The 15,295-nt window shown below is 36.6% G+C and overlaps 1 protein-coding gene across 1 annotated transcript in view; it reads right to left on the bottom strand.

The window, feature by feature from the left end:
• LOC121373112 (cholesterol side-chain cleavage enzyme, mitochondrial-like) overlaps positions 1–1,220 on the bottom strand; it is a 31,963-nt gene extending 30,743 nt beyond the window's left edge. The window contains exon 1 of the mRNA XM_041499561.1: positions 841–1,220. Coding sequence (XP_041355495.1) covers positions 841–1,220 — 380 coding nt within the window. The remainder of the gene's footprint in view (positions 1–840) is intronic.
• Between the last annotated feature and the right edge of the window lie 14,075 nt (positions 1,221–15,295).

Below are 15,295 nucleotides of genomic sequence, written 5' to 3'. Positions count from 1 at the left end.
GTGTGAAGTTGCCTTTTGTGCGGAACTAGGGTAGTCTTAGACGCTACCAGTTATCTCAGAAATGAGCAGCTTGACCCCCAATGTTTTATTTATTCCCTTTAAGGGTGATGGGTGGTAGTATTCATATTTATATAGTTTTAGCCACATATGTTACTATTGTCGTCTATGGGATTTGATTTGGTAGTATACACCCTATATGTACTATCCTGTCTGTGGGATGGTGCATATAAAAGATCCCTTGCAACTAATGGAGAAATATAGCGGGTTTCCTCTCTAAGACTATATGTCAAAATTATCAAATGTTTGACAACCAATAGCCGATGAGTAATAAATCAATGTGCTCTAGTGGTGTCGTTAAAAACTCTAAACGTTTTAAGTTTAAGATCTCATGGAATAATCGGTCTAGGATCGATCCCCGTCGATGGACCCATTAGGCTATTTCAGCCAGTGCACCACGACTGGTATATAAAAGGCGGTGGTAGGTGCTAGTCTGTGGGATGGTGCATATAAAAGATCCCTTACTGCTAATCGAAAAGAGTAGCCCATGAAGTGACGACAGCGGGTTTCCTCTCTTAATATCTGTGTGGTCCTTAACCATATGTCTGCCGCCATATAACCGTAAATAAAATGTGTTGAGTGCGTCGTTAAATAAAACATGTCTTTCTTTCTCTCAATATCTGTGTGGTCCTTAACCATATGTCTGACGCTATATAACCGTGAATAAAATGTGTTGAGTGCGTCGTTAAATAAAACAGTTCCTTCGTTCCTTCATGAAATAAAGTACAATGTATTTTCATTTTCTCTAGCCGTGCTGCATCCAATGTGAAATTAATCCCTTACCTGACGAGAAGTCCAAAAGGCAGCGCCCTCTGTTGGCGGTATAACCTGAGATGTTTGAACTCAAAGTGTTCCGGATATCGGCCTTCTGCTTTGCGAATGTTCAACAAGTATCGCAGTTTGAACACAAACACCATCCGTTTAGCGAGACTCTTGAACTGATAGACCGGTCCATACTGGCGGTGTCTTTTCAAGAGCCAGGCATGCGCGTTTGGTCCAAACACGCGCACGAACTCGGTGATATTTCCCAAAGGGAATATTCCCCATGGCTGGGGAATGTTCGTTTTGAAGGAATCCCAGACAATTCCTGTAAATCTGGTTAGTAAAAATCCTGTCCATTGTAGGATTCGGTTAATAGAATTTATCACTGTCGAAATGTACATGTTGGAGTATGTTGAATGGAATGTTACGAAAAGCGAATTCATCAGTATATCTCTAGTGACATATATAAATATGTCCAGGGCGTCGATAGGGGGTGGTACTGAAAGTGGGGGATGGGGCATTCTTTGCTGCATTGGCCTCTAAAGTTAAAGTTTATTTTGTTTAACGACACCACTAGAGCACATTGATTTATTAATCATGGGCTATTGGATGTCCAAACATTTGGTAATTTTGACATATATAGTTTTAGAGATGAAACCCGCTAAAAATTTTCCATTAATAGCAAGAGACCTTTTATATGCACCATCCTACAGTCAGAATAGCACATGCCACAGCTGTTGATATACCAGTCGTGGTGCACTGGCTGGAACGAGAAATAGCCCCAAGGGCCCACCGACGGGGATCGATCCTAAACCGACCGCACATCAGGCGAGCGCTTTACCATTGCGGTACGTCCCGCACAACATTGGGAGGCCTCTATGATCAATATGTTAATAGCAAAAAAAAAGAAGATAAAAAAAGTTGTTTTGTTTAACGACACCACTAGAACATATTGATTTATTAATCATCGGCTATTGGATGTCAAACATATGGTCATTTTTGACAGTTACAGAGGGAAAATCCACTAAAAAAATTTCATTTTATATGCACCATCCCACAGACAGGATAGCACATACCACGACCTTTGATATACCAGTCGTGGTGCACTGGCTGGAACGAGGAATAGTTATGTTAATAGCAATACCATATATATATATGCCATGGAACCGTGGATACTGAACGAGACGCGGATTTAGGTAGGGCCTGTTTTAATCATCGGTGTGCGGAACAGAACAGAACAGAACTATAATACAATTAGAACCATTATTCAACGACATATGAAAAACAGGATAAATATACTTTTGTGCTTATATCCCAATGTGGTTGGAATTTAGCTCGATACAGCGCTCGCCTGAGACCAATTCGTCGAAGGATCGAACCTCCTCTGTCTTTTCCCCGTTTATTAGACTCCCCCCCCCCCCGCCCCCGCTCAAACCAATGCTCCACGACTGGTATTATCAAATGCCGCGGTCTGTGCTATCTTTACTAAGGGGAAATGCATATAAAAGACTCCTTGCTGCTAATGGAAAAATGTAGCAGGTTTCCTCTAAGGCTGCATGCCAGAATTACAAAATGTTTGAAATCCAGTTGCCGTTGATTAACAAATGAATGTGCTCTAGTGGTGTCGAGGTGTAACGTAGTCCAGTGGTAAAGCGCTCGCCTGTTGTGCGGTCGGTCTAGGATCGATCCTCATCGGTGGACCCATTGGGCTATTTCCCGTTCCAGCCAGTTTCCTCTCGAAAACTATACGTCAAAATTACCAAATGTTTAACATTCAGTAGTTGACGATTAATAAATCAATGTGTTCTTGTGGTGTCGATAAAACAAACACTTTAAAACTTTGTTTTCTTTTATATACTGTGTCTTATTTTTCAAAGCTATCGAACTACGTTACATTAACGTTACGGTCCCTCCCCTTTTAAAAATTAGACCTGCACCTGAAACTAGTTCAAATAGTCCACTGCGGAGCGCCGATCCAGTGGCCCACCGCCCACCAATAATCAAATGCTCTAACCACTCAACTAAACATCGCTCCATACGTTTAGAAACGGGGGTGTTCAAGGTTCATGCGCGCTCCTTGATTTCTGCAACAGACCTACCACTGGTTTCCTAGTTTCGCTTTTGATTGACAGGTCACGTGACGGAGCCGTTATTGCCTGTCATCGCCGTGACATCACCGTGGGGTGGTCCGACGTCACCGTTGTTGTTGTTGTTTGTGGTGTACGAGTACAGAATTGGAAACATGGTTAGGGCGGGGGTGGGAGGCAAGGTGTTATTGGGGTATGGAGGGGAGCTTTTTGTAGAATTACCAACTACAAATTAAAACTTTTTCTAAACCCTGCATGCATGCATTAATAAAATAATAATTTAGTTTCCTAGACATAAAAGGATCATTTTGATGTTTCCCACCCCGAAACCTGTCTGAACATAACGCAAGGGCGGGGCCTCTATCTGAGACCTACCTGTTGTATATCAGCAAGGGTTTGTGAAAGAGGGGGTGGGTGGGAACTGAACATGGTAAGAGAACTTTGAACAAGCTTTTTTTAATTATTATTTGACGTTGGGGTGGGAGATGGGATGAGCGCACCCCACCCCCCCACCCCCGGCGCACACCTGGATCCGCGCCTGATCACCTCCCTCATTTAAGCAGACTAACCTTCCCTGACCTGTTATAGTGAAGGATTGTTTTTTCAGCTGTTCAGAGAGAGAGATGTATGTATATATATATATATATATATATATATATATATATATATATATATATATATATATATATATATATATATATATATATATATATATAGAAACCCGATTTGTAAGAGAGAGAGAGAGAGAGAGAGAGAGAGAGAGAGAGAGAGAGAGAGAGAGAGAGAGGGAGTTTTTATATATTATATAATAGTGATTGCAATGCATGTCCCCATCAGGGCCGAACAAACAGGATTGCACATACCACAACCTTTAATATACCAGTCGTGGTGCACTGGCTGGAACGAGAAATAGCCCAATGAGTCCACCGACGGGGATCGATCCGAGACCGGCCGCACATCAAGCTAGCGCTTTACCAGTGGACTACGTCCCGCTCCATAATGTAATCAGTTATGATAGAAAATTGACTGAAGTTTAAAAAGATTTCAGAAAAGTTATAGAAAAGTGGAATAGAGGCAGAAACATGAGGGAAATATGAAGGAAAAGAAACAGAAGTGATAATTCTGAATGGATCTAACAACGTATGTTGTAACTACATGTATAAGTTGGTGTGTGGTTATGTGCGTGACGGTGTGAGGATTACGTCGCATTCAAGCTTTGTAAGACTGTCTGTCCACTCGTCTGCAGTCATATCGACTAACAATAGAAAAGACAAAAAACATATCACGTTACTGCTGTCGGCTTTCACAACTGTGGCCAAACAATGTATTGTCAAACGTTTTTCAGTTGGGAATTCAGACTCGTAACAACACTGTACACGCTTTGAGAGGAAAGCAAGATTTTGTATTTTTGTTTGACAATGAATTAGGGCAGGGCGGTGCGGCAACAAACAGCAGGGCGGCACAAAACGGGGGGCAGGGCGCAGCGCCCCTCTATTTATTGCTAGCTAGAACACTGTATAATTAAACACAAAATAAACGCACCTCTAAAATAAGAATAACTTTTATTATCTATGACACTAACAACAGCTACACGAATTTCAAAGAGTAATGGTTTCACTAATGCAATATGTCTGGTAAAAATAACAACTGGTTATAATACATACCCATTTAATCTAACTATAGTAATAAAGACAATTCTGACTGTGCAATATATATATTTCATGTTTTTGTCAAATATGATTTATATCTCATCGAGTGAAGTTTGCAATCATATCTCACGAGTCACGCTTGCGCGACGAGTGTGGTATGATTGCAAACTTCGCGAGATAAGATATAAATCATATTTGACAAAAAACATGAAATGTTCGATTTATTATATAACTTTTAGCAATTTACATTTATTTTTAAAATGCCAGCAGCAAAATAGCTCCGGCTTTTTTACAGTAACGATAAAAAAAATTACAGTGAGGATAACACATTTTGTCACTGAGTGATTGATAACACTTTTATTTCAATGATATTTTAAGATATTTCACAAAATAATAAATATATAATATCTTACAGAGATTATTACCCTCGTGTGTATCGGTATTGTCAATATCATATATATCTTATCAGGGTCCATATTTCCGAAACTATCTTAGTGCTACGAAATCGCAAAAGCATCGTAGACTATGACGTCATTACAGCACAGGTCATAGTGACGTCATAGCTTACGATGGTTTTACCATTTCGTAGCGCTAAGATAACTTCGAAAATATGGACCCTGGGCCCCGTTCTTCGAAAGAATTGTAGTGACTTAAGGCGAGTTTTAGAACTGGCACTGTAAACTTTACAGTCGTTCCACAATGCAAACCTTACGGTAGTCGTAAGTACCTCTTTAAATGATTAAAATCTTCTTTGCGAAGAAGTGCAAATTAGTTAAATAATAAATTGATTACCGACTTTCCAGAACATCTTGGATGTATTCCTTGGTATCGGACACATGGATTATTCTACGAGCTTGTGTGTCGTACTAATTTTACGAAACGAGTGTCAGGATTATTGTATTAACCGAGCGAGAGAGAGGGCAATACATGAATCCTGACACGAGTTTCGTAAAATCAGTACGACTCGCACGCCAGTGTAATAATTTCTTTATTATCCATATTATTATTATTGCTTTCTTTATGAATAACGTCGCTTTCCAAAATTACGTCATTACACTTGTTATTATCCATATATCAACATAACCGAGTTAATAATCATACGAAGCACACGTGTAATAACAAGTTTAATGACGTAATTTTGGGAAGCGACGTCATAATATGACGTTGATTCTCCAGTCCTAGCTCAGACTGTGCATCCTTCTCGTGTCAGGATTAATGTATTACCCTCGCTCTCGCTCGGGCAATACAAAAATCCTGACACTCGTTTTGTAAAATCGGTACGACACACAAGCTCGTATAATAATCTTTATTTATTACACGTGTGCTTCGTATTATTATTATTAACTCGGTTATGTTGAACCATATAATAAATCCATTAGGTAACTTTGTCAGTTTATTTACTTAATGATAATTGCCGAATACATAAGATTGAGAGTTATCTCCCTTATTTTTGTGTGAAGGTCGTTTGGCTTAGACTGTTTACTGTTTTTCATCGAACGCCGAGTTTCATAAAAGGTATTTGGTATATATTAGATCCATTTTTAAACAAAAAGTTAGTATCCTTCTTAGAAAATGATCAAATCATCATTTAACTGCCATTTGACAGCTACGTTAGTGGCTTACAACTGCTTACAACTACAATGATAGTAAGCTACGCCGCGCCGTAGAACGGGCTGACGATCGTAGAACAAAAATTAAGTAGACGATGGTAGTATTTACGACGATAGTAGTGCTAAAATCGCTTCGTGGAACAGGGTCCTGGACGCTCAGCGTTCCGCTAATTCCACACAATTCAATAACTAACTTTTCAGACGAAGAAAGCTGTTATTTAATTAAAACTATTGTTAACACTAATATACAAAGGTGGTGTACATGCAATAAATACAGAATCACATACCAGTTGTTTTCAAAATGTTATTTATTGCATCCGTTTATAATTCGCTAGATGTATACCACTCGACCGCTATGTTAAAAAAAAGAAAAGAATTAAAGTTTGTTTTGTTTAACGATACCACTAGTGCACACTGATTTATTAATCATCGGCTATTGGACGTCAAACATTTGGTGATTTTGACATATAGTGTTAGAGAGGACACCCGCTACATTTTCCCATTAGTAGCATGGGATCTTTTATATGCATTATCCCAGACAGGATAGCACATACCAGTCGTGGTGCACTGGCTTGAATTAGAAATAGTCCAATGTGCCCACAGATAAGGATCGATCCCAGAACGACCGCGCATCAAGCGAATGCTTTACCACTGGGCTACGTACCTGGCGACGACCGCTATGTGGTCTCGTGGTATAATATTCTTGGGCAGTATATAAACTCGTTCAGTAAACAAAGTGGCAAAACAACTGGCGTTTAGTTCTGTCTATAATCAGCTAGTAAGATTGGAATTAATTTTGGACTAGTCCACAAAAGGTCGAATGGAATCATGGCCGTGCTTATAAAACTTTTAAAGTTTAGTCTTACACAATTTAATGATGTCACACGTGTACAGTTGCATGGTGTCGTCATAGGGGTAAAGTGTCAACTTCTTCAAGTTTTATAAGCACGGGGCCTAGTGGTTACAATTACTGCACTTCTTTCACATAGTTTGTTTTTAGGGCTGGGGGTCAATCATTCCAGTCGGCCTGCCATACAAAGCAAAGGAAGACATTGAAGAAGGTCGTCTGTTCATGCAGTTTGAAATAATATTTTCTGAATTAGTTTATCCTACTAAACTCTATATGTCTCTGCTAGTCAGAGATCCGTTTTGTATGTATAAAGACTAAATAAATAAACGAATGAACAAACAAACAAAAAACAAACAAAAAAATTAAATTCAAGAAATATCCATTTCAAATTCCACGAGCAGACGACATCCTTGACTATTGGTGAATATTGCTGTCTTATATAGAAAAACAAAGTTTTCACAATTGGGACAGTTAATAAAACTAAACTATTTGTACAGAAAAAGCCCCCTCCTCCTCCCTCAACCATTCCAACCTTGCACGTCATCACTGTTGAAGTAAATATGATCACTATTCTAGCACCAGTGCAGTTCTTTTCAGATCCGTTGAGATTCAGTTTTAATAATTTCCTCCAACCTTTGAGAACACCTTGACGCGATACGAATCTCCCCGCAATCTGACGTGAGTTATGGTTTTTTTTTACTTCCTGAAATCTGTGTTCATACCATGGCAGCCTACAGCGTTACACCAGCTATCACGTGAGTCACTCGTCTGTGCCAGATCTTTCATGTATGATTCACCAACTTCAGGACAGTGCAGGCACAAACTGAGTCCAGTTCTGATCATTTGCGCAAATTACCTTCACAAGCACTTGCTGGAATACGAAATGAACTTTGTTGCATCTTCCCTGAAACCTATGGTTGTAAATTCAATTCAGTCCAGTTCTGTCAATGTTACCAAGCTGTAAAAACCAATTGAAGTTTATCGCAGCATCACAAAACAATGGACAGCTATTTCTGACATCTGAAGAACTGTTTGCTTAATAGTCCTGTAGCTGACACTTCTTATAATGGTTTCTCTGTCAACGGCCGATACGCAAACTGTGTAGACGGGAAAGACTTCCTCACTTCTATTAAAACATTCATACGATTATTACCGCTATGAAAGGTACTGATGATTGCTGTTGAGCAACGTTCTTCCGTATTGTCTTTCATAGCAGGTGTGTGTTTGTTTTTTGTGTGCACGCTCAAGGCACAGAAAACAGTACATTTCCCAATGAATTCCATTGTGACTGCACCTTTTTCTAAGTGAATATTTATTTAAAGGCATCACATGCAATTTCGATAACAGAACTACCACACGAGCTACTCCAGTAAACAGTCATTTAGGGAATCCGTCAGGCGATATCATACAATAGACGTTAATAATGCAGTTTTGATGTAGCAGATCAAAGTAGAAGATAACCAATGGCTCTACTAAGGGGCATCAATCCTGCGTCCGAATACACCTCGGTGAGACATTTTACCATCGGGTGAAATCCAGATTCCTCTTCGTTGTGGAAATCTGTTGCTGAAACTTGTCTCTATGGTAACTTGTGTGTATGTACAGTTTGTAATAACACAAGTTGTTTCGTTCGTCTGAAACACCAAGACAACAAATCTATGTTTGTGATATAGACTGAATCGACATCAAGCTGCTCCCAGATTTTATAGCAATTTACCTTCAGATCTCTGGTTAGATCCACAATGTATTTTAATTGTCACTCCTTGAATATGTTTGAGTCTCTATCTCTAGTGAGATCCACAGATTATCTTCAGTGAGAGTGATACAGACTGAAATGTTTTCAATCTATATCTCTAGTAAGATCAACACATCTTCAATCAGAATGATGCAGATTGAAATGTTTTAGTCTATATCTCTAGTGAAATATTTTGAATCTATCTCTAATGAGATCCACTCGGTATATTCAGTGAGAGTGATGCAGATTCAAATGTTTGGAGTCTATATCTCAAGATGCAGACACAGATTATCTTTAGTGAGAATGACGCAGATTCAAATTTTTGAGTATATATTTTTAATTTAAGCCACACAGGGATAATGCTTCTCTAGTCAGATCCACATATTATCTTCAGTGAGTGATGCAGATTCATGTTTCGAGTCTATATCTTAAGTTGCAGTCACATATTATCTTCAGAGAGAATGAGAAAGATTTAAAAATGTTAAGTCTATATTTTTTATTTGAGCCACAGCAATTATGATTCATATTAACACGTCAAAGATGCTTTCTTCTTGACGAAGAATTCTTTCTCCAGGATCAGTGAAAAGCACAGATTGAGATCCAAGCCAGACACCGACAGGCCAGATCGTCCACCTCCTCTTGTGTAAGAGTTGCCATAACCATTACACTTTATTCCAACCTTAGTGGTATATGGGCACGTTAAACTAGTTATCAATCAACCAATTATTCCAATACTGAACTGCATACGTTTCACACAATTCAAAATCTCTAGAACTGGACGGCACACAAACTTGAACATACGAATAGAGAATCCACGAATCTACCTGTTCAGTTAATAATATATCATTTAAAATGTGATTTCCTCTTCAACAGTCTAGTACACAATATGTGTTTGGTTGTGGGGGTTAGATACGTTATCTTCTCAGTTAATAGTTAAAACTAAATAGTGTCTCCTATTGTTCAAACAAAAGAGGGTTCATGCAGTTATCAGTTATTATAGTTTTGGTTATTCCAAGTCGTAATACTAATTATTCTAATTTCAGACAAACCAAATTAAAACAATAATAAAACAACTATTTTCCCCATTATTATTAAAAAAAATTGTGTGGTATACTTGTATACAGAGATGTGAAAAGATATCCATAGGCATATGAAAAGATCTCCAGTTTGGGGGAGCAATTATATGTTATTTAGTCTTTCACATTAGTGGCCGGCCTCGGTGGCGTCGTGGTTAGGCCATCGGTATACAGGCTGGTGGGTAATGGGTTCGGATCCCAGTCGAGGCATGGGATTTTTAATCTCCAAACCCTGAGTGAATGCTCCACAAGGCTCAATGGGTAGGTGTAAACCACTTGCATCGACCAGTGATCCATAACTGGTTCAACAAAGGCCATGGTTTGTGCTATCCTGCCTGTGGGAAGCGCAAATAAAAGATCCCTTGCTGCTAATCAGAAAGAGTAGCCTATGTAGTGGCGACAGCGGGTTTCTTCTCAAAATCTGTGTAGTCCTTAACCATATGTCTGACGCCATATGATCGTAAATAAACTGTGTTGAGTGTGTCGTTAAATAAAATATTTCTTTCTTTTTTTTCCACATTAGTGAATGGGAGGAATGCACACATTTTGGAGTTGGGGAGAGTCCGTGCGTTCTGGTCCCTTCTTCCGATGCCTATGGTATCTCTATTTCCTTACTTATACTGCCACCAGTAGTAGTTAACAGTACAATCGAACTAGCACAAAATCAATGTAACACTGTTATTTCATTGTAGATTTAACATTTTGAAAACGTTACACAAAGGCACTGCTAAAACAGTATCTTTGTGCATTTTATTAATTTAGTTTTAAAACTAAGAAAAAAGAAAAGAAAAAAAAAGAAAAAAGAAGAAAAAAAAAAAAAACAGAAAGAAGAAAAACAATTGTCATTGGTACAGCTCAAAATAAAATGAAAGCGTTAATTAATTTTTTTTTGTATAACAATTATGAAGTCAAATACAAAAAAAATAAAATAATAAAATAACAGCAAAATAATAAAATTCTTTTACATTCATTAAAACATAACGTCATCCTATTGGTCCAGACGTATCAACGGGAGTTTGTTCATTTCTCGATGAACGTAAACCAATGTCGTCAGGAAACGTCATTGGGAATTGGGAATTGGGAAATTGTTTAACGTGCACATTCAGACAAGCTGTTGTAGCGCACGCCTATCCTGGGCACAGGTACTGGCCTCAGCCGGTTCCTCCGTCCAGGACAGGAAAGTGGGAACGTCATATCTGATGACGTCCTTTTATATGGACAAGTTGTCTTATTGAGCGTTATTGTTTATGGACCAAAAATAATTCAAAATAAAGTATGAAGTTTTAGTGTTATTATTAGCAAGTATAATTCAAATTTAATTATAAGTACTGTCTGTTATTTCTTTTACATTCATCTGGGTATGAAAACAAAATAAATAATAAAATGAAAATTACGAGAAAACGGCTTCGCCGATTCACATATTGTGAATGACTTTTTTTGTTCATACCCCGATGAACGTAAAATAAATAATTAATTAATAATTAAATTTCTGTTACATTCATTACAACGTAACGTCATCCGATTGGTTCAGACGTAGCAACGGGAGTTTGTTCATTTTTCGCGATGAACGTAAAATTACGTCGTCAGGGAACGTCATATGTGATGGCATCATTTTATATGGGCAAGTTGTCTTAATGAGCGTTATTGTTTATGGATAAAAAATAATTCAAAATAAAGTATGACGTTTTAGTGTTATTATTAGCATGTATCATTCAAATTTAATTATAAGTATTGTCTGTTATTTCTTTTACGTTCATCTGGGTATGAACAAAAAAAATCATCCGCAAACTTATGTGAGAACGGCTTCGCCGATTCACACAGCTTGCGGATAATTTTTTGTTGTTCATACCCCGATGAACGTAAAAGAAACAACAAAAAATCCTTAAGAATACAATTATAGGTAGGTAGGTAGGTAGGTAGCTATATATATATATATATATATATATATATATATATATATATATATATATATATATATATATATATATATATATACATGTATATATATCTATATATATATTTAGAGAATAACTAACGAGCTACGAGGAATTACGAATTATCTGTCCCGAATGAATGAATGTTGTAAACCCGAGCCTTTGGCGAGGGTTTTACAACATTCAATCACGAGGGACAGATAATTTGTAACTCCTCGTAGCGAGTTGGTTATTCTCTTTATTACCCATTGTCAATTTTAACTGATTTTTAATGTAAAAATTCCTCTGCAGTCTACAACAAATCCATCAGCCATTACGTCATATAATCTTACGCGCATTACATTACGTAATGTAAGTGACGTCATATCATAACGGCGTTCCTTTCACAGCCAAATGCTTACAGTACAAAATAATACAACCGTATTCGCATTTGAAAATAATTATTTTTATATATTACTAAAGCCGCTGCTTATGAAAATATACCATTTCATGTTTACGAAACAAATGAGTCCATTTGTTTTTGTAAATCTTTGTAGATCGTATAACGTATGTGCAGTCTGACTCATGAATGGAAACATTATATGAATGAAAGTGAAGTTCCGGCCATGGCAAGCAACAAACCAAACGTCGTGATTTTTAAGCCAGCCAATCAGTGGCTGCAGAAGCAATCTGCACACTGTGCAGAGATCGAAAAAATATTACCCCGTATATTTGAGCCCATATGGGTAATAAATAAATAAATAAATATAAATATATATATATATATATATATATATATATATATATATATATATATATATATATATATATACACACACACACACACACACACATATACATACATATATATAATATATATTTGATTTTACACATCACCTATAGACCTGCATAGTGACGTAACCTCGACGTCACAGTCCATTACGTCATCAGCGTTCCGTTGACGGTGTAATTAAATCTACATCTGATGAGTGAGAGCAATTCAACTCTCTCACGAAACAAGCCTGTCATGTAGAGATAAACATACACTTTTAACGATGTATATATATATATATATATATATATATATATATATATATATATATATATATAGACATATATATATGTATATAGACATATATATATTTAGGCCATTTTTTTTTTAATTTTTAGGTTTACGAACAAGAACTTTTGTGCACAAAGGTAGGAGGAAGGAAAAAAACCGAGAAACAAAACCTGTTTGGGGTGTATCAGTAAGGATGATTTTTTTCTCTCTCACTGTTACCTTACGAAATGCGCCACAATAAACTAGAATGGTAACTTTTTTTTCTTTAGAGCTATTTGTGGAAGTCGGCGGCAAAAAAATAAAAAATAAAAGTGAAAAATACGACTCTTTTTTTTTTTTTTTTTTTTAGCAAAATTTATGTCGGCGAATAATAAAAAAAATACTGGCCTTATTACTCCAGCGTCACTCATAACAGGGAACATATTTTCCATATTTTCTCAGTGAGAAATATTCTGCATTGTTTTAACGAACAATACTATTGGACAATTTGACGCTTACAAAGCAATGACTTTGTCGGTACTAAATATGACGTCATCACGATTTGACAAACACAAAATGACGTCATGTAGTTTAAAGAGTTTGCCTTTACGGGTCTCTGTTTTTGGTGTTAAATTAATAACAAAATGTCATTTTAATGCAATTCATTATAGATTTGGAAGCAGAATAAAGAGAACTTTAAAAAAAAAAAAAAAAAAAAAAAAAAATCTATGAACGTGAATAATTACGTTATAGTGATTTTCAGAACAGTGCGTAAAGTGGTTTACACCGTTTCTATACAGGTTGGCCTTCGTGCATGTGCGTGGAAAATAAAGGTTTTTAGTGAAAATATAGCCGAGGTAATAAATAGAATAACAAACTCGGTTCCAGTTATTATCAAATTTATGTCCCTCGTGAAATATATATGTATATATTATTTTTATTTTATATATATATAGTCAAACCTGTATATAACAGCCACCTAAGGTACCTGACAAAGTGGCCGTTATAGAGAGGTGACCCTTAAATACACCTAACATAATACATCATTTGTTTGGTTTCTCGAGACTGAATAGAGTGACCATACATACAGGTGACATTATGTACAGCCAATGGGAAGTCGTCTACTGTTCAGTGAGGATGCTGAGAACCAATCGAATTACACCACCAGTAACTGCGTGTCACGGAAGTTATTGAGTGCCCGTTTGTTTTTCAATTACGATCAGAGAATTACAATGGAACTTTACTTTGACAGAAAATAAACCCAAAGCTACAGACATGGCCATATAAACACATTTAATTTATAATTTTTAAGATGATTGAAAAAGTAAAGACATAATCAGGGTAAAAAATAAACCAAAAAACGTCTTCACGACGATCATCTTGTGACCGTTATAGCAGGTTCAACCTTTGATTTTGGGTGAAAAATAGTGACCGCTGGCCGTTAAGGACAGGTGACCGTTATGTACTGGTCAAATAAGGAAGGAAATGCATTAGGGGATTTATAGTGGCCGTTATAGGCAGGTGACCGTTATATATATATATATATATATATCATATAATATCTTACATTTTCAGTGCAATCAAAGTATGTGTTATTTTTCAGATCACATACTTTAAGAATTTGATAACTTTGCAAATTAGATGTAAATTAGTCGAGGTCTCGGCACTAGGTTTACTGACATTTAAGCAAACGTACTTGGGTGACACTCCACGATTGACGTATGCATTCATAGTCATCAAATAAAAACATTGCAATGGCAATTTGACACTGAAAGCTGTCCAGCGTTCAGAACATAGGTACTTGATGACAGGATAATAAACCATTTCCAAATGATACTAGTACATGATACGGTGGTTTCTGCATTGAGTTAGTCACTGTGATTAAAAGCCCAATGTCCGATAAACATTCAGTACTTTTCTTTATTTTTTCCTTTTTTTTAACAGCACCCTATCCTAAGCATTTTGATTCGCGTTTAATTCCCGGCCATGACGAAATGAGGATTTTACCCCGCCCATAATGCAAATTTTAAAACACGAAACAACATGAGAAAAAATGTAAAAAAAAAATTAAAAAATACTTTTACAGCTTAATTTGTATCATATGCTTCTTGAAAAATACCTTATGACTTTGATATAATCAGGTATTAAAAACACTTCATCAGGACCATAAAAAGAAGAAGGTTTGCAACTCCGACCATCTCGGACGGAAGTAAAGTTTAACCTTTCAGGTCAACCAATCAGAAATTAAATAAATAACGCCGGAAAAAGATCGTACAAAATAACAAAAAGTGATCAGAAGAAGCCAAAAGTACCGAAAACGTATAGCGACATTAGTACTGGAATAAAATAAAATAAAAATAAAATAAAAATAATATATACATATATATTGACAATAACTTTTAAATGACATGTTTTTAATATTTGTAATATACAACTTAAATCAAAATAATGCAAAATAATGTGCTATCGTTAATGCTGAATACAAAACAGACGACAGACTAAAGCTTAGCATGG

This window comes from Gigantopelta aegis, chromosome 5 (assembly GCF_016097555.1).
Source record: "Gigantopelta aegis isolate Gae_Host chromosome 5, Gae_host_genome, whole genome shotgun sequence".
NCBI lineage: Eukaryota > Metazoa > Mollusca > Gastropoda > Neomphalida > Peltospiridae > Gigantopelta > Gigantopelta aegis.
This window is presented reverse-complemented; position numbering and strand designations above follow the sequence as displayed.